The following is a 21552-nucleotide window of genomic DNA, read 5'->3' on the forward strand; positions in this document are numbered from 1 at the left end:
CTCAGTGCAGTTGATGGGAGTCAAGATAGTTAAGATGCATCTATTTATGATCCCTGCAGCATTACAGAGTTATATGATAACCAACATAATGTCTGTGGAGATGGAGATCAGGTTGTTCAAATGAACCTCTTTCCTCCCATTGTCTCTCAGAGACAGCAACGTTGCAGTGGATATAAATGTTCTAAATCAACCAAACCTAACTGTTGTGTGACTTTCTGTAATTATTGCCCCAGGACCGTGACATTGATTAGATTAGATTAAAATGTACGGTACAAGTACAGTACGATGGAAATAAGTTGGCATCTAACCAGAGTGCAAGTTAACAATGAAGTGCAACAATGTACAGTGTGATTACATGTAAATAAGTGATTACTGGAATATACACTGCAAAAACAAATAAAGGGAACACTTAAACAACACATCATAGATCTCGATGAATGAAATATTCACAACAGGTCTGTATTCAGAATCATACTCAAAATAAAAGTGGAAAAATCAGATCACAGGCTGGTCCAACTTCTGTGGAAATTCCTCAAGACAATAAAAAATTAGGCTCAGTAGTGTGTGTGGCCTCCACGTGCCTGTATGCACTCCCTACAATGTCTGGGCATGCTCCTGATGAGGCTCCTGATGAGACGACGGATGTTCTCCTGAGGGATCTCCTCCCAGACCTGGATCAGGGCATCAGTCAACTCCTGGACAGTCTGTGGTGCGACGTGGCGTCGGATGGAATGAGACATGATGTCCCAGAGGTGCTCGATTGGATTCAGGTCTGGGGAACGGGCAGGCCAGTCCATAGCATCAATGCCTTCATCATGCAGGAACTGCTGACACACTCCAGCCACATGAGGCCGAGCATTGTCATGCATGAGAAGGAACCCAGGGCCCACTGCACCAGCATATGGTCTGACAATGGGTCTGAGGATCTCATCCCGGTACCTAATGGCAGTCATGGAGGTCTGTGTGGCCCTCCAAGGATATGCCTCCCCAGACCATCACTGACCCACCGCCAAACCGGTCATGCCGGAGGATGTTCCAGGCAGCAGAATGTTCTCCACGGCGTCTCCAGACTCCAGTCACGTCTGTCACATGTGCTCAGTGTGAACCTGCTCTCATCCGTGAAGAGCACAGGGTGCCAATGGCAAATCTGCCAATACTGGTGTTCTCTGGCAAATGCCAATCGGGCTGCATGGTGTTGGGCTGTGAGCACAGGACCCACTTGTGGACGTCTGGCCCTCATACCACCCTCATGGTCTGCTTCTCACAGTTTGAGCAGAAACATGCACATTAGTGGCCTGCTGGATGTTATTTTGTAGGGTTCTGGCAGTGCTCCTCTTGTTCCTCCTTGCACAAAGGACCAGATGGCGGTCCTGCTGCTGGGTTGTTGTCCTCCTACGGCCCCCTCCACATCTCCTGGTATCTCCTCCATGCTCTTGACACTGTGCTGGGAGACACAGCAAACCTTGCCACAGCGCGCATTGATGTGCCATCCTGGATGAGCTGCACTACCTGAGCAACTTCTGTGGGTTGCAGAGACTGCCTCATGCTACCTCTAGTGGTGAGGGCACTGGCAAAATGCAAAAGTAACCAAAAATCCAGAATCCAAAATCTAAAAAGCCAGAAAGGATGGGGACAGGGAAATGGTCTGTGGCCACCACCTGCAGAACCATTCCTTTATAGGAGTTGTCTAGCAAATTGCCTCTCATTTCCACCTGTTGTCTGTCCCATTTGCACAACAGCAGGTGAAATTTATTCACAATCGGTGTTGCTTCCTAACTGGACAGGTTGATATATCCCAGAAGTGCAATTGACTTGGAGTTACATTGTAATGTAACAGCAGTGTATAATAAAGCTACTGAGTAATATGCAAATATACGAAAATAGCAAGCTAATAGGGTAATCTCTCAATACACTACACAGTGTAGCTGCCAGTAAAATATATTATATATAAGACGTTATTCGCATAAACTATTGGATTTTTATAATTTAAGGACTATTTGAATATTTGAAAATCTGTGCCCATCCCTACTAATTATTATGTACATTAATTAAGAGTAGGTATGGGATATATACAGATATATATACAGTGTGTATATAAGCAGGAATATATCTATCATCAATCAATAGGCATACTGTGTACAGCAGCCGACTACTGTACTTGCAGGAACATAGTTGTGAACCAAACTTAATGTGTCCTTATTCCCTCTCCACGCATGTCTCCCAGCCATATAAAGGTGAAGCCTGGCTCTGTGATTGATTAACACTCCCCCAACCCATGGGGAGGTAACTTCTGGGGATCATTAAAAGTGTCTGGGGACAGCAGTGTCTGAATAAGTCATCGATGACAGGTCTATGCAATAAGGCTGTCAGACATCAGCAAGTTGCCTACATCTCTGTGTTGCTTGTATTTGGGCTAACAATAACTACTGCACTCATGGCTATTAAAAACATCCTCACTGGCGCCTTGGGTTTTATTGTGTTACACTGAACTGAACAACAAGGACGTTCATTCGGGGGAAAACAACTTTTCAGCGGGCCGTAGAGCGTAGTGTGATTGTCTGCCTCGAAGGGCATCATTTGTGCTCGTTTCTAGTTCTCCTCTTGGGTGAAATCCAATTCCTATCGACCTCCACTTCAGAGGTGACGAACGCGGCTCACATAGGTCACAAAGATGCAATCCTGACGGGGCATTTCTTGGTGTTCTATCCTCTTGATCCTGGTGAGAAATCCCCCAAAGGTTCAGAGCAGGCAGCGGGATTGGAAAAAAGAACATTTTGAAAGAACCTTACCTGACTCCAACTAAAAGGTTCCTCATTGTCAAAGTGGACCAGAAAGTGTGGTAGAGAAGAGGAATTAATGTCCTCATTAGTGTATATATATATTTCCAGCCATTGATTATTATAGAGGTCAGGAAATGCAGGAGGGAGGAATGCAAACTATTATTTTAGCTGGAAATATCGCCCACTATACTGTAGCTTTGTCATATTCCCAGACAGACATGGCAAGATATTTCAATTTGGTGTTTTTCAGCTTCAGTTTCTACCAGCAGTACAGCAGAGACAGTAAAGTGGGATTTATCAAAGGCACAAATCCAGGATCCTCTGTTGAAACTTGAAACAACTACTTGCTTTGTTTACTGGGTGATCTGTTGGATTTGATTATCGTAATACCTGGAATCTGAGATTGTCTTTTCAGTTTGACATGACCTTTGAAGCTGTAAAACAGAGTTGACTTGTATTTTGAGGCTGTAAAACAGAGAGTTGACTTGTATTTTGAGGCTGTAAAACAGAGAGTTGACATGACTTTTGAGGCTGTAAAACAGAGAGTTGACTTGTATTTTGAGGCTGTAAAACAGAGAGTTGACTTGTATTTTGAGGCTGTAAAACAGAGAGTTGACTTGTATTTTGAGGCTGTAAAACAGAGTTGACTTGTATTTTGAGGCTGTAAAACAGAGAGTTGACTTGTATTTTGAGGCTGTAAAACAAAGAGTTGACTTGTATTTTGAGGCTGTAAAACAGAGAGTTGACTTGTATTTTGAGGCTGTAAAACAGAGAGTTGACTTGTATTTTGAGGCTGTAAAACAGAGTTGACTTGTATTTTGAGGCTGTAAAACAGAGAGTTGACTTGTATTTTGAGGCTGTAAAACAGAGAGTTGACTTGTATTTTGAGGCTGTAAAACAGAGTTGACTTGTATTTTGAGGCTGTAAAACAGAGAGTTTACTTGTATTTTGAGGCTGTAAAACAGAGTTGTCTTTTGCTGTAACATGGTTCTTCACATGTGTAATCTTTGGAAACTCTGTACAATAGGGGCTAAGAACGTTCTAAAAGAAAGAAAATTATTATTATATTATTTTGCATATATTAAAAAAGCACATTTTCCATCAACCAAGTCAAACCTCTTCAAGAAGATGTGAATAAGTGAATGTGAATAAGTTTGGAAGGTGACATCAATTCTGTCTCGAGTCTTTACAAAGTGTCGTTATTGATGTGATTTGTCTCCAGGCAAGGCCTACCCGCCAGAGTTCTACTACGACACGTACAGCCCCCTGTGGCAGAACAGGCCTCGCGTATACGGCTTCAAGCTGCAGTGGACCCAGATGAACCCCAACACTGTGGACCGCATCATGGCCTACAGGCTCGGCATAAGACAGGTATGACAGACAGACCGGTCTAAGACTGACCTGTTCGACTGGTTATCTTTCTATGTCTCTGTGAAATAGTCTTTTTCTTCCTTTGTATGTGTGCAAGTATATAAGAGTCTCTATATTGTCTGTTTGTCTCAAATTGTGTTCTACTGCTTTTGTTCATTCTTCTGTCTCATTCTGACATTTCTGAAGATGGTGCCTTTCACAGAGTGAGACGAGGTAGAGAATAGCGCGGGAGGCTGTCGGGGCTAGCGGACTGTGCCAGCTCTGTGGATTCCATTCATACGTGCGGCTTTTGTTTTTGTTCTCTTATCGATGAGTCACTGAGCAGCGTGACAGGAAGACCCAGCAGAGAGGACTAGCTGGCATATCTCATGTTTACCTGCTCTTCAAGTCAACTCTGCTGATGACAGCCAGTCAGCACTGATTGATGGCACAGGAGAATTTTCTCTGCTCTTTGCTTCTGTCTTTCTCCCTCCGTGCTTCTCTCTTTTTCTCTCTCTCCCTCCCTCCCTCCCTCTGTACCCATACTATCTCTCTCTACATCCATCTCTCTCCCCTTCCCTCTGTTTCTCTCCCCTCTATCCCCTTCTATTCCCATGTATCTCCCTCCTTCCCTCCATCCCTTATCCTACCCTCCACCACCCTCTCTCTCTTTCTTCCTCTCTCTCTCTTTCTCTATATCCCTCTTTATTGCTCTCTCTCTCTCTTTTTCTTTATCTTCCCATTTGTCTCCCCCTTCCCTTACCATCCACCTCTCTCTCTCTCTCTCTCTCTCTCTCTCTCTCTCTCTCTCTCTCTCTCTCTCTCTCTCTCTCTCTCTCTCTCTCTCTCTCTCTTCTCTCTTTCCATTTTCCTCACAAGTGGTGTTCATGGTGATTCTTCAGCAGCAGCGGCAGCTACTGCACCAGCTTTAGATTCACTTAGTAATAATAAAGCACCACCGCCATTGCGGTTCTCTGCAGTCATAATGTTGTTATGCGGTGCCTCCATACCGACCGCTAACTGTTACACTTAAATACTGTTATCCAATTACTGCAAATGAGAAACACTGTCGAGCTGTATCTTTAGGTAAATATAGTTGCGGAATTGCTCCTGTTTGCTCAAAGGGCCCCGGGTACATTTGCATCCTTGATGCTAATTCTAAAGTGTGGAGTCACCGCTGGTGGTCTCGGTGCACGTCTGCCCCTCCCTGCGGTGATAAATTGGCACCCCTGCGCTTTAAGCATGCGTCTTACACAAGATGAATCACTCTGGCTTTTGTCAGGATGAGAACCTATAGATAATACAGCTTTTCATATCACAGTGGAGAGACTATAGGCCTACGTACCTTCTTCTTCTTGTCGTGTCCACAAGACAGTCAATTACAAGGCTTGGCTAGATGCGGTTCAACCACAGCTGAACACATTGATGTCCCTTCTCATTGAACTGTACCTATAAAACTAATTTTTTTTGCAGGTTTTCCATTGCTGTTGCTTCCCTTTGTTTGTTTAGGGAGCCACATATCGAAAAAATGCAGCACATCTTTGCGATGATAAATGTTCCAGTTCTGCTCGGAATTAGTGAGCCTTATCCCGATCGTTCTGCGTTCCCGATGAATAATATAATTTCATATTTGTTTCACACTGCACCCTCAAGGAATTGAGGCTTTAAAAACCCATTCTAAACCCAACTTGTTTGTCATGATTTGGTAATAGATGGATATACGCTCATGCAACTCATCCACCACAGGAGCTGTAGACGGTGCATGCTTGTGCCTGCCAGGGTTTAGCTTGAGTCCTCGCCGGGAATATACATTCAACTCTCCCATAACCATCTGGTTTAATTCTGCATCTTATGCTGTAATGGGGGCCCACCGTAATCCAGCAATCACATTTGTATTCTCTTCTACTTTTAATTTATACTGTAGAAATGGGAACAGCATCCCCAAATGCTCTAACCTCTTAAGCATCACCCCCAAACGGGTCCGTTTTTGTTTTTGAGGACTGCATACTTTGTTTGCAAAGCTTAGCTTTATACTGTATACTTATAGTGCATGCATGAGCCTGGTCTCTTTTGAAAGGTAACATTCTGAAGTTACTAAAGCAAAAAAATCAGGGCTGTACAGTGCGAGATATATGTTGCACGTGCTACATCGGTCTGTGCGATGAATGGATTTACTTTAGTAGCACTGGTGCGATAGGCATTCGGTTCATATCGATACTCTTATTTTGAAAATCCTGTGGCAACTCTCATTTCCGCCTAAGCGCAGCTCCAGCCATAAGAACTATGGCTCCGGCAGCTAGCAACGTTCGGTTCATGTCGATACTCTTATTTAGAAAATCCCGTGGTGTTGTATCTGCTCGGCTCCACAGCACGCAACAGTACTCGTCTCAGTAGTAGCAGTAGCGTCTGGAACACGCACATTGCAACATAGCAAGGCTAGTGTGCCTATTTCGCCACCCAAAACAAATCCCTGCTGTTTTATTCCGCAACGGGTCAAATGCATCTAACATGCTTTGCAATCCTCGCCATTCCTTTATGTACACGTCGTGTTAAAGACCGGAATTAACGTTACGTTAGCGTAAGCTAACAACCAGCTAACCCTGTTCAGAGCCATATAGAGAACAGCAGAGTGGGGACTGGGAAGGAGGGGGGGGGCAGGCATTCTCCCTTCTGTGTGTGTGTGTTAGTGCACTGCAACCCTGCCCAAGCCCGACGGGGCCCTACCCGACCCGTCGGGTTCGGGCTGGGTAGGGCTTTATTTTTAAATAAATAATTCAGGCTCGGCCGGGCCGGGCACAGACGTTTTTTATTATTTTTTTTAAATGTATTGCGCTTTTATTTAATTTTTTTATATAACTAGGGTTATAGGATAACCTTCGTTTTCCTTAAGTTTCGTTTTCCCTTTTGCGCAAGCTGTCATCAGATAAACATTTGGATGTAATTACCGCAGCGCGCAGGGAGAACTCAGGGGAGAACTCGAGGGAGAACAGTGATGACCCTCAGGTGGATTGATGAACAAATGAACCGGACCGAAGTGGCATTGGTTGTGTTGGAACATAGCCAGTTGGCGAACGTTTTAATTTGTTCTTGGATGTATGTAGCCAGTTGGCGAAGTTTTGTTAACGTTGTTCAACGCGCTGCTGACGTCAACAGCGAAGTGGTGAGTCTGATGTTTATTATTTGCTGGGTGCTGCTGCCCTGTTTTGTTGTGCTTTCATTATGTTGCTCTGCTCGAAATCTGATTTCTGTTTTCTGTTTATTTGTATAGTGACTGAGTAGGCTATTGTGTCGTGTGTGTGTGTGTGTGTGTGTGTGTGTGTGTGTGTGTGTGTGTGTGTGTGTGTGTGTGTGTGTGTGTGTGTGTGTGTGTGTGTGTGTGTGTGTGTGTGTGTGTGTGTGTGTGTGTGTGTGTGTGTGTGTGTGTGTGTGTGTGTGTCAAAGAAGATTCTATAGCCTTCAATACGTTTTACGAGGCTGTCTAATAAGCGAGCACTGTGACGGCATTCTAATAAGAGCAAACAGGCTATGTAAATGCTTCTTAGTTTTCAGCGTGATATGCGTTATTTAGGCAGACCTATTGGACATTTTCGTTTTTGTTTATTTATTAAGTTAATATATAAAGTGTTTAGAATATAATAGAATTTGCGAATCAGGCTATAGAATGGTTTATTAGTTTTAAGCGTGATATGTGTTATTTAGTTAGACCTATTGGACATTTTCGTTTTTGTTTATTAATTAAGTTCATATAAAACCGTGTTTCGAATATTTAAAACAAATACAAAAAAAAATATTTTAATAATAATAATAATAATTAAATTTTTTCGGGTTTTCACGCGGGCTAGGGCTTAAAATATTATTTACAGTCGGGCTTATTTTCGGGCAGGGCCTGAAGTTCACGGGCTCGGCACGGGCTTCATTTCAAGGCCCTTGCAGACCACTTGTGTGTGTGTGTGTGTGTGTGTGTGTGTGTGTGTGTGTGTGTGTGTGTGTGTGTGTGTGTGTGTGTGTGTGTGTGTGTGTGTGTGTGTGTGTGTGTGTGTGTGTGTGTGTGTGTGTGTGTGTGTGTGTGTGTGTGTGTGTGTGTGTGTGTGTGTGTGTGTGTGTGTGTGTGTGTGTGTGTGTGTGCGTTTGAAAAGATCAAATGAAGTCAGACGAGTATATTATATTGATAGTAAATGTACTGAGGGTGGACAGATAATGTTGATATTTAAATTTTAAACATAAAAAATACAATACATAATACATTTATTCATGATCATCATGCAACATAAAACAATTGCAGGAACGGTTTGGGAGAGGAAGGGGTTTTAGGTTGCGTGTTGTGAGTTCCAAAAAAATTTACTTAAAGTTTAAAGGCCAACTTGCAGGTTGTATTTTTGTTCAATAAACAATGTGACTAGGGCAACGGTGACTTTCATGAAGAGGGGGAAAAAAATTGAAATTGACCCAGTTTTAGCGTTTTTATCAAACATTTTGTCGACCAAACCACAACCTCCACGCACATGCAAATTTTAATCCATGGTTTCATAGCGTGCGTGTGTCATCTTAACCCTTAGAAGTCTAACCTAAATAGCTCCTCCTCCTGAGAATTTCCCCCTTTTTTTTTGTTACATAATATAAAATTACAGATTCATACCTTCAAAATAAGCCATCAATTGTCAAATTTGAGACGATAGTTTTCAATCAATGTCCTATCAAACATTCTGGTAAAATCCTAACACCTTTTCAGTATAGGACTTTGAACTAGATCCAAGTTCATTCAGCTATCTGATGAGAGAACTACACTCCCAGAATTCAATGTGATCATTGTCACTAGAACCATTTCACACCTGGAGCAAAGGCCCAGTCATTCCTTTGTTATTCCAGTGAATGGACCCAGCAGGAGGCCTAGCCTAGCGACAAGCGGCCACTACATAGTTGGGTATTGAAAAAATGCTCATATCCAAAAGTAGTAGATAGATATAGGTCATACATGTAGGTATGCACTTGTCCTAATATACTAACCTACACTGTAGCACTCAACACTTTGATGAACATTGTTACTCAGCTGATAGAGGTGTGCCCTTCCTCAATAAAGCCAGAGAGAGAGAGAGAGAGAGAGATGGTATTTACAGTACTGTACCATATCACATACCATATCACCTTTTGCAGCATACCATGATTACTTATATTGAGATGTTTCAGTACAGTGGATGGTACAGTATATACAGTAAAGTACAGTATATATAGTACTGTAAGAAAAAGAAGCAAACCAATAACAATTTGTGGTTGTATTTCTCTAGAATGAGAGAGAGAGAGAGAGAGAGAAAGAAAGAAAGAAAGAAAGAAAGAAAGAAAGAAAGAAAGAAAGAAAGAAAGAAAGAAAGAAAGAAAGAAAGAAAGAAAGAAAGAAAGAAAGAAAGAAAGAATTATTATTGCAGCGATTTTCACTGTTGACTTTTATTTTACTGGCCATCTTTGAACATGCCATATTTTTCTACTAACTGCCTGCTGGCAAAACTATGCTACTCGCTACAGTACCTGCAGATTAGACTACCTGTATATGCGCTGTCAACTCTCGCTCTGACTCCAACCCGTTGAAAGAGACAACACGCATTTCGTGAAGACCCGCCCTACTCTGCCTCTGATTCGCAGACTGTGGGTGGGGGGGGGGGGGATTCTGACGGGACTCTGAATATGATTGGACCAAAGCAGTAGACAGACACAGGCAGTTGGAGCAGTGCAGGCGGACAGACAGGAGCAGAGGAGATAGCGGAGAATTTCGAGGATACCTGCTATACGCACTGATGACAGGATATATTTCCTTCCACTTGGTATCACTCTCGAATCACGTTTCAACCACTAACGTTGCTGCCATGAGCCTTCGCTATGGTAGCCTACAAGTGATAAAATAAATAAAACGCCCAACTCGCTGTACAAGAAATTCCTTCTGTGTGTGTGTGTGTGTGCTCTACTGGGCGCACCTTTCTACTCTAGAAAACTGCGAGATAACTCATCATAACTCGTACACACAAGCACTCTGTCTCTACTCATACAGTAGTTGATGTTTTAGCGCGACGTGGGTATATACACGGGCGAGGATGAAAAGCATGTTAGACTACTTTTTATTCATAAGTTAACGTTCCGTCGGGTCCGCGTGTATTCTCGAGAATGATAATAATAATAATGCAGGACCTCTTCAGATTATATTATCAACGACAGACAGTGAGAAAACACAACCCCCCCCCCTCTCGCGCTGAAGAATATGCATATTAGATCACTCAGTGATTAACACCTATGCGCTGTGTGTGTGTGCGCGCGTGCATGTACGTGACGCGTTGTAGTTTCGGGGGAATACAGGGATATTTAGAACTATACAATTGAGCAAGAATTAAACATATTTACAAGTCGTATTATGTTTAGCAAGTAAGGATACATATAGATTACACTATTATGCACTCGAAATTGTCTTTGTGCTATTTTTACAGATTTTTGAAAAACGGGACTTCCTGAGCATTTGTGAGAGATTCTAATTCTTTTGTTCTCCGCCCACGGGAGCAATAGGCCCCGTTGACTTCTAAGGGTTAATGATGACCTCACACTGGGTACAGGGCAGCAGGGGCTCTGAGACTCACAGGCAGACGGCAGGAAGCACAGAGCCTTCTTGTTACTACTAGCCGAGGAGCTAGTCTCTGTTTCACCTAACACTATTGCTCCGGACCGTGATCATAGCCATTCATCTCTAAAGCGAACCACTATTTGTAAAAGCCACAACCACGTTACCATATTTGTACTAATGTAAATCATTGTGTTACATATGTGTACATATTGTGTTAGTAGCTGGCTAGGTTGGCTGGCGTGGCCGGAGTTCTCGAGGCTCATAGCAATGCCCGATTTGAGGTGGTTCTCTCCTCTTTGTATACGTTGGTTAGCTCATAGCTATCGTGACTGATGCACTGAGTGGGGCTAAAATCATTTTGAATCGGGCCATGCAGAGGAGTTTGGGGAACGAGTGGGGTGTGCAGGTCCTCTTCTCGGACCTGTGGGGCGCACGTCGTGCCGGCTGGCAAGCTACACATCCCGGCATGTTGATATGATTTTGGCCCCACTCGGTGCGTCAGTCACGATAGCTATGAGCTAACTAACGTTACAATCTCAAACACCTTATAACTACTACTATTGTCGTGTCCATAAGTTCCCTGGCAGAATACGTGTGAGGACAAAGGTATACAAAGAGGAGAGAACCATTTTGGATCGGGCATTGTTGTGAGTTTCGAGAGTGCTGGCTGCCGGGCTGAGCTGGGCTACGTTGGCTAACTTAGCTAGCTACTAATCGTATCAACATGCCGGGATGTGTGGCTTGCTGGCCGGCGTGGTGTGTGCCCCGCGGGTCTGAGAGGAGGACCTGCACGTTTTGCTCGTTCCCCAAACTCTTTTGCATGGCCCGATTTAAAATGATTCACGACAGTAGACATAATGCTAACGTTAGCAGGAGCCATATAGCCAGCCCAGTAGTACTATGACCCGGACGGGCATAAGGCATATGTTGCCCCGAGTGACGTCACGGCCGTGCTAGCATCTGATAAGCTTTTTTTATTCGCACATGCATGTTATTCGTGTGTGGACCTTTTTAACCCTTTCTGGGTGGCATTTCCGGTGTCAAATGGAAATAAATAAATAATGAAATTAGATACCAATGATGTAAACTACCCATAATTGAAGAGTAGGGTTTAACCTGCAAGTTGGGCTTTAAAGCTCAATATATCAAAACGTGGCACTTTATAGTGAACAGGAGGTATATTCGTATTAAAAACAATAAATCGTTTTTCATTTAAATGTCTTTTTTAAAATAATTTTTTTCAAATTATATTTTCGTTACCTTTTTTGAGTTGATCTAAATGTTACTGATTGTGTTAAATAGGCTTATGATATTGTCTATCGATTGCAGGCACCTGCATTGTATCGTATCGTGGCAGATATCTGCAAATATTGTATCGTTGTCCAAAGAATCGATATCGTATTGTGATGAAACTGGTGATTCCCACCCCTAGTAGAGTCCATACACCCAACACCAAATCCCATAATTCCTTACACGTAACGTGTCTGGTTGTGTGACGTCAACTTGTCAGCATGAAAATGACAGCCAAACTTGGCACTGCAACTAGGGATGCTCGATATTGGCTTTTTTACCAATACCGATATACCGATATTGTCCAACTCTTAATTTCCGATACCGATATCAACCGATACCGATATATGCAGGGTTTCCCCCCCCAAAAAATGGAATAATTTCAGGTAATTAACATTACATATATCTTGTTGTGGAATTAACACAACATTATGCATACTTTTGACAATAAATAAAATCAGAATTTGTTCTTACTTGCTTGCCTGGGTAAATAAAGGTTATAGAAATGTATAATAAAAAAAAAATACATTTAAATTTTTTTTTAAACCGATACCGATATTTTCCGATATCACATTTTAATGCCGATATCGGCCGATAATATCGGTAGGCCGATAATATCGGACATCCCTAACTGCAACTAAATAACACAAATACAATAGGCACATTTCAAGTTTCAAGTTTCAAGTTTCTTTAATAGTTGTCATACAGAAGTACAGAATACTTTTATACAAAATGCTTCTTACTGTTACGCTCCAGAGACTGTGCTACTGTGCTAGACAAGATAAGTATGAAATAAAATAGTATAGCATGTAAAATAGAAGTAAAAATAGAGGTCACAGTGTTCAGTATAGACATATGTACAATGTTCGATGCAGAATAGAAGTAACTGAGTTACCATACAATATACAATATACTATGCAATGTACTAATATACAATACTATATAGTGCAAAGCAGAAATGGGATGAGGTACAATTTAGGTACAATTTACAGTAAGGTGTACGAGTTGTAGTGCAAATCCTTTACCAATAAATATAAAGTGTGTTTAGGTGATCTAAAGTGTGGAGAGTGGGTGCTGCAGTGTTTTGTTTGTTTAAAGTGAGTGTGTGCGTGTGGGTGTGTGTGCTGTGTGCATTTGATGGTTGTTGCATAGTGTTTATTGTTTGTTGAGCAGCCTGATGGCCTGGGGATAGAAGCTTCTTCTGAGTCTTTCTGTGCTCGCCTTGAGACTCCGGTATCGCTTGCCTGACCGCAGCAGTTCAAAGAGGCAGTTGTTCGGGTGGCTGGAGTCCTTGATGATTCTCTTAGCCTTACCCCTGCACCGCTTATTGTAAATGTTCTGGAGGGTGGGAAGCCCCCCTCCAATTGTGCGTTTGGCTGAACGTGTCACTCTTTGTAGTCTGCTACGGTCTTGTGCAGTGCTATTCCCAAACCAGGAGGTGATGTTGCCACAACTTGCCAGTCAGGATGCTCTCTATTGTACATGAGTAGAAGTTCTTAAGGATCTTCTGACTGACTTGGAACTTCCTTAGGCGCCTGAGGAAGTAGAGGCGTTGTCGTGCCTTCTTCACAACACTGTCAATGTGTGTGGTCCATGTCAAGTCCTCGGATATGTGGGCTCCGAGGTACTTGAAACTGTTCACTCTCTCAACCGGTGCCCCGTCGATGCTGAGGGGGCTGTAGTCCTTGACCCCCGACCTCCTGAAGTCCACAATCATCTCTTTTGTTTTGCTGACGTTCAGGGAGAGGCAGTTCTCCTGACACCACTGTGACAGATTCTCTACCTCTTCCAGGTAGGCCCTCTACTGTTACAAATATAACACGTGTTATACTTGTGCTACAAGATGTTGGCCTGTGCTACAAAACTATCAATCTCTGTAGCACCAGTGCTATGTGCAAAAAAAAGTTAATGTACAGCCCTGATAATCACTGTTAGTGCTAATGAAATAGAGTAACAGAGGTTTGAACTTGAGTTGAACTTGAACTTGTGTACTCACATGTCTCTTTAGTGGTTGCCAGATTCCTGTTTTTAAGTTCCAGCATAGAGGTACAGTATGAGCTGGAAAACACTGCGGTTCCATAACCTGAAGTCTTATGTAGTACAGGTCCAAATTGTATACAAATCTGAAAATAAAATGTGTGCTTGAGTTTTAGTAAACCGTGTACCAAAAATAAAAAGCGTGAAAATCCAAAATGGCTATCCACCTCCGTGCGTTCTGAAGATTCAGTCAACAAATGTTCGCCTACTTTCCGCACCTACTCCCGAACTACGCATGTGCAGATTGCCCACGGAGTCTAGGTTCATCAATCTACGCATGCGTAGTTCGGGAGTAGGTGCGAAAAAGCGACTATAGCTTGGCAGAGAAAGTGCCGATCGACTTGGGATTGGTCGCGCCGTGTTCAGGAGACTCGGGCGTATATTGGATCATGTCTCCAGCATCCCCACAGCCATAGCTACAACCACTTAATGTCAAGTCTCTCATCCACATTCATTCATTTTCTCCCCCCGCTCTCTCCTCCATGAGCTCAATGTAACGCGGAAGTGCAGTGGTCTATCATTGGAAGCGGTTGGCTACAACACTGACCAATAATTTTTGCCATCAGTGTATACAGTCAGACGTGGTCATTTGACGCGCGGCCTGTAAAAAGACGCTCGCCTGACATATCGTCATGTAACTCAAGAACCGAGGCACGGAATTGGTGAAGTGGCGTTCGAAAGGCGGCAAATTAAAGTTTCGAGCGGTATATTACATGATCTGCGAAAATGCAGCCCTGAGCCGGTAGACGTGCGTGCGTCCCACGCACGGGCATGACGGCCCATACACAGGCCCATGCACGCTAAGAGGCTAACTTTTTACATTCTAGCAGAAAATCAGTGTTGTTATGGTGTAGAGAAGGACTGCAAGTCTGTAGAGAAGGTCTGTAGCAGGTGTCAGCCCCTATGTTCCCACAGCCCTATGTTCCCACATTGCTAAGATTTCTCTCAAAATAAGGCCCTATGTTCCCACAGCCCAATGGTCCCACAGCCCTATGTTCCCACATTTTAAATAAAAAAATTTCACTCAGAAGTAGGCCCTATGTTCCCACAGCCCAATGGTCCCACAACCCTATGTTCCCACATTTCTAAGATATTCTTTTCACTTAAAATTAGGGGCTATGTTCCCACAGCCCTATGTTCCCACAGACCTATGTTCCTGGACAAACCCTCTACTACCAGAGGACAATTGAATAATAGGTTGGGTGTAATTGGCTACCAAATTAAGAGAAAGGGGGATTAAATCGGATACAAATTTATGAAAAAAGGAAATGTGGGAACATAGGGCTGTGGGAATATAGGGCTGTGGGAACATAGGGCCTAATTTTGAAAAAAATCTTAGAAATGTGGGAACATAGGGCTGTGTGACCATTGGGCTGTGGGAACATAGGGCCTAATTTTTGGAATAATCTTAGAAATGTGGAAACATAGGGCTGTGGGACCATTGGGCTGTGGGAACATAGGCATGCTCCCCCACCACCTAGAGGCTTTGATGTATACAGTCCAGATAATACAATATCACAATGAGATTTGATCTTGTAGCGAGTAACGAGGTGCCCAATGTTAATCAGTTAAACATTAAAAAGATAAACAATTGTGCTTTTACTCTTCTACTCCCATGCAGTATCATACTTTTACTCCACTACATCAAGTGAAGTAAAAAATACTCCCAAAAACTACTCACATACTGTAACAAAGTACTTTTACTTTGTTACTTTACACCACAGGTAAGGAGAGACAGCGCAAAGGAGCAAAAAGAGAGAGCGAGAGATGGAACCATAAAGCATGAGAATGAGTAGATGGGGGAGAGGAATCTTTGTAAATAAATAAATGTTGAGATACCCCAGGACTGAGGGGGTAGTGCAGTAATGAAAGCCTTGGCATGTGGACCACTCCACTCCACTCCTTGCTAGCAGCAGCTCCCCTTACAATTCCCAGAGAATCATTATCACCTCCACTCACTGCTTTTGAATTAATCCTGAGAGCCGGTAGACCTTGTGCTTTCATAATGAATGGCATTGTGTTATTGTCCGGGGAGAATCACAAAGCACACGTCACCTCGGCTGTCACAAGCGCAATGGAACTGCCTTCACCTCAATACTGTAGCCCACTACATCACAGCCAAATGCCCTCGCTGCAGTCTAGAAAACCTTGCTGTCCTGTCTTCATGCAGAGAGGAGATGACTGCGACCTACAGATGCAGCCATTAGTTCTCTGTCCACTGGCGCATGGGCGGCGTGTGTGCGCCGGGTTAACGGTAACGGTTACCAGTAGGGGCGCTCGAATACAGCTGCAGGCCGTTGACTTCATTCATCAGGATTCATCACTATACTTAATTTATAACTAAAGCACTTTCCAGGCCAAGCATATAAAGCTGATTTGATTATGTTTGTGGACCGCAAATGACATCACACCATGTCACCATGTCTACAGACTATGAATTAATGTTGCGTTTTTTTCCAAATGTATCCAAGAGTAAAGACACTAAACCTGTCAAATCAGCAGTGAAAGTGTATATTTTTAGCATTACGTTTGTTTACCAATGATTTTAACTGTTATTAGTGAAATATAAGATTATAGAATCTTGGAGTCGGAAACCTTACATACATTACAAGTGTCACGCTGCTTGTATAGTGTGGGTATGTACCGCTGGTGGTGTAGTGGTAGAATGGACGTCTCCCAAACTCACAACCAGGTTTTGAATCCCGTTTTTATTTATTTATATATATATATAAACGGGTTCACCTTACAACATAAACATTGTGAATGGATTTGATTTCTAGTTGATTTTAGCAAACAGGAAATAAACATGGGTCCAGCAACGAACTTCTAGCAAGGAAATTACACTGAATCCATCCAACTGTGGCCCTCTCCCATCCCTTCCTTTGTTCTTCCTGTCCTCCTCCTCTTCCTCCTCCTCCTCCTCCTCCTCCTCCTCCTCCTCCTCCTCCTCCTCCTCCTCCATCTTCCTCCCCCTCCTCACTCAATTGATCTGTCAGTCAGTGTACCAAGTTAGGAGTAGGCAGATCAATAAAAGCCAGACTAATTACATGCAGGCAATCTAGACCAGGGCTCGCCTAATGCTACGCTGCAACTTTAATCATCCCTGTGTTTCACTCCACACTCGCTCTCCCGCTTTGATCAACTCTCCTGGTTTTTAAGTTGCCATTAAAACCCCCAGGAACTATCGCCGCAATCAAGTGAAATTAAATGTGAAATGGCACTCCGTCTCTGTGGGGGGATAAAAGACGGAGAGTGAAGGGTAATGAGATGTAGACACGACTCATAATTGACTGAGTGGCAAGGATTCAACAATAGTGTGAGAGGAAAACAATGGCAAATGTGTCAATGTGTTGATTTTTCCATTTAAGGGAATTTTCCTTTTGATGTGGAAAATCTGGAATTATCAGCTTCAATTTGTTCAGTCACGGTTAGAGTCAGCATGTTTGCCAAGCCGAGATTGGCATTTAAGGCCTCTGTCTTCCCCTGACTGTAGAGTGAATTTGCATACGTGTGCACAGGCATACAAACACATGGATGCACACACGTGCACATTATATACACATGTGCATGTGTAGAATATACATACATCAGCAGATGTCAACTCAGAGCCACACTGTACCAATTCATACCAATTAACCCGAATGCCTTTTGTGTTCCAATAGTGGGAAATCGAGAAGGAAAGTTATGCCCAAGCACAGTACAATTAATGAACAGCAGACATAAAAGCTGGTTTGTTTACCTGTGAACTCGCCGTATTAGCAAGTCTTGCTCTGTAATTGAGGAGTATCCACACTCCAGGTAATTACTTAATTGGTCCTGTCGCTACACTTCCATTGACTCTATTCCTCTGCCATCACATCTCTCTCTCTCTCTCTCTCTCTCTCTCTCTCTCTCTCTCTCTCTCTCTCTCTCTCTCTCTCTCTCTTCTCTCTCTCTATCTCTCTCTCTCTCTCTCTATCTCTATGTGTCTTTTGAGCACCTCGTTCCCCGGAACTAATTATCAAGGATATACTTCATACCGAAACATTAGGGACAATACAGTTAGCGCACGGTTCAATACATACCTCGGTTTTTGGGTCACGGTTTTTGGTTTGGTTTCAGTTCCATTTTGTGCTTAACACTTTCACTGCCCAAGCTTAATTCCTTTTTACCTCCTTGAATGCCCAGCACCACTTCAATGTTAACGTTAATATCGCCTAATCTATGTTTTAAATTATGTGTCTAATCTGCCCGTCGCTTATCAAAGACTCATTTTCCAGTCAACATTGTTGTAGCAGATTTTTTTTTTAATGCTTCATTTCCGTTTTCTAGCATTTTTAAAAGCACTCGTTTTCATGGAAAAATGTAGACATTCCATGATAATCGCCCTTTACTGGAATATTCTAGAACGTTGTCTTTTTTCTGCCTATTTATGAATCGTTTTCAAATAAACGCTAGATTATCGATAGTATATATATACGCATGCACGCTCTGGCCGCGAGCTGAAAATCGATTCTCCTATTTCCTGACTGCTCGCACAGTCAATCAGCCATATCACATAAAAGCTTATATGTAACTGAGGGGTACAATTCCCTGACTGTATTGATAAGTATGGTATCATTAAACCACTACCTCTTGTACTTTAACTTCTGGCCATCCAGTACATGATATAGATATGATGAACACTTTCCCACCTGATGAAACGAAGTCCACACAAATGTATAAATCGAATATTTTATATAGCAAAGGGTATATACAACGTTCACTTAATGACATTTATGATTTGAAATGCACTTGTATGGCAAATGAGTATTCGTAGGTAAATCAACATTGAATGTCCAAACCTGGTTCTTTAGGGAACTATAGCGATGGTACTTAAATGATTATAGCTGGATACACTAAGGGGGGGGGGGGGGGGTCCCGCTGGTTGTAAGACAGTAGGGGGGGGGTTAGAAGAGCCGCTGGCGGTATCCCATCTGGCCGACGATTTCTTGGGAGAATTCAGAGTCCTGAACACGATGCCCACAGAACCTCGGTCCGCAGATGAATACAGCTGGACCCTCTGGTGGACGGTAGCTGCCGGTCCACAGATGAAGAGACGTGAGGCGACCTCACTTGGAGTAGAGCGCCGTCTCACCTTGACTCCTCTCCGGGGGGTAGTTCCAACACTCAGCAGTGTTGGCCGTTATCCATGGAATAATCAAAGCACCCAAAGCATGTAGATAATCCAAGCCGTGGAAGGCTCGCCGTCGTCCGGGTAAAGTAATCCAATGTACAGGTCCACTCGTCCTGGCCCGGAGCTCCTCGGATGCAAGCACCACACGTCATGTCAGTGGTGGACTGACTCTCTGGGTGGTGCCACAGGAATGTCTTTAGTTGCGCACTCTGTAGGGTAATGCAGTCATCTATGTTGGGGTCTGTGGAGGCGACTGTGCTCAGTCCACAGAACATAGGTTTCTTGTTCTCAGCCTCCTCTTTACTTGCTTCCCGTGGGGTGGGCGTAGGCCACTCTTCTTCCGGGAGCTTGAGGAATTCTGGTCCGTCACTGTAGATGTTGCGACGGGTGAGGTCATCTAGGGACATTCCCCGGGTGATGACGTCAGCTGGGTTGTGTTTGGTGTCCACATACCGCCAGCTCGCTGCTTCTGTTAACTCTTGAATCTCGGTGACTCTGACTCCCACGAAGACTTTGTATCTGCATGAGTCAGACTTGATCCATGCGAGTACTGTCGTGGAATCTGACCACAAGATTGTTCTGTGCACCGGAATGGTGAGTTCACGTTGGATTAACGTGGCTAGATGCGCTCCTGCTAGGGCTGCGCAGAGCTCTAGACGCGGGATAGATTGTTGCTTTCGTGGGGCTATTCTTGAGCGAGCCAGGATGAAAGCGGTGTGTATCTCTCCTCCCTTCTCTTGGGCACGCAAGTAGGCCACCGATCCATAGGCTACTTCGGAGGCGTCACTGAAGACGTGTAGATCCATCTTGCATGTCTCTGGCCTCACCGTGGATGGGAAGTAGCTGCGGCGTATATTGACGCCTGGGAGTGAGCGGAGTTCCGTCTCCCACTCTCTCCATGTGGAGGCAAGGTGTGCGGGTATTGGGTCGTCCCAGCCCTGGTCCTTGTCCCATAGTGCTCGTACAATCATCTTTGCCCTGGTGGTGTAAGGTAGAATACATCCCAACGGGTCATATTGTCTGGCGAGTGTTCTGTACACACTCCGTCTGGTGGGCGGTGTGGCAATGTATGACGCCGTGGATGGCTGATACATCGGCGAGCGTTGGGGGAGAGGCCTCCTAGGCGAGTCTCCTCTTGCGCCTCTCTGTGGGCTGGTACCAGCAGGGTACCATGGCCCGCTGGTCCAGGTGCTATTCCTCGGGGCTGGTCGTGCGTCATGCTCACCCGTGAATAGAGTCGGGGGTCTGTAGCGCAGCGCAGCGGGGGTATAGCCTGGGCTGTACTGGACCTCCTGGTCCGGTGGAGTACTGTGCTGTCGTCGGGCTTGGTTCTCCTCCTCTCCCTCTTCTTCTATCAGGTCCTCTAGATCCTGTAGTCGTTTATTTAGCTTCTCCGCAGTGTATGCCGCTCCTTCCTTGTAGCTGGGTCTCGCTTGGACCGGTCGGGGAAGGGGGTCTGCGGGGGGTATAGGCTTGGTCTGTTGGTCAAGTTCAGGGTCGCTTGCTCGGTTAGGAGACGCTGCCCTTGACTGTTGTCTCGACGAGTTCCTTGAACCCCTGGCGGAGGGAGAGGGTGTTGCCCTGTGGTTCAGCCGCTTCATTATCCGCGCCCGTAACTTGTCGCGCTCGGCTTGTAGTCTGTCGCGCTCGCCCTGCAGTCTGTCGCGCTCGGCCTCGCGCTGGATGTGATCTGCTTCTCTTTGGGCACCGGCAGCGGCGCGCTGGGCGTCGGCCCGGTCTCTTGCCATATTCTCTTCCGTCTGAAGGCGTCTCATCTCCAGGCGTCTGCGCTCTTCTTCGCTCCGTCGTTGCGCTTGGAGTTGTTCGCGCTCGCTAAGCGTCTGTGCCCGGAGTCGATCGCGTTCACCCCGAAGTCGATCGCGTTCACCCTGAAGTCGATCGCGTTCACCCTGAAGTCGATCGCGTTCACCCTGAAGTCGATCGCGTTCGGTAGCGGCTGTCAGGCTGACGAGGAACGCCTGTGATAGCATCCTCTCCGCTTCGCTGGGGGAAGACGGTTGTAGAGGTGAGCCGCTCCTGGGTGAGCCGCTCGTGGGGGAGTCCTGGAGCTCTATTTCCTCGGCGCTCTCCTCCTCTTCTTCCGTGCAGAGTTCTCTCTCTGTAGGGTTGTCTTCCTCCCGGGGCTGGTCGGGGACTACTTCTTCGGTATTGGCGGGGGGTAAAGGCATGTCAGCTCCCTCCTGGTCCCCACCGTGAGCTTGGTCAGTTACATTAGAACCCACTAGGGCCTCTGTGGTCGGGGAAACCTGGTCGTTAAGGTCAGACATAATTTTACTTTCTACTTTTACCGCGTTTACCGTTTGTCGAAGGCTAGGTAGTTG

The 21552-nt window shown here is 44.6% G+C and overlaps 1 protein-coding gene across 1 annotated transcript in view; it reads left to right on the top strand.

Annotated features, from left to right (window-relative positions):
- The window catches only part of LOC311228905 (MAM domain-containing glycosylphosphatidylinositol anchor protein 2), a gene marked incomplete at its 5' end in the record, with an annotated part of 580884 nt that overhangs the window by 468360 nt on the left and 90972 nt on the right, over positions 1-21552 (top strand). The window contains one exon of the mRNA XM_084314863.1: positions 4003-4151. Within this exon, the coding sequence (XP_084170989.1) occupies positions 4003-4151 (149 nt within the window). The remainder of the gene's footprint in view (positions 1-4002; positions 4152-21552) is intronic.

This window comes from Notolepis coatsorum (genome assembly GCF_963971535.1).
Source record: "Notolepis coatsorum genome assembly, chromosome: 5".
Classification (NCBI taxonomy): Eukaryota; Metazoa; Chordata; class Actinopteri; order Aulopiformes; family Paralepididae; genus Notolepis; species Notolepis coatsorum.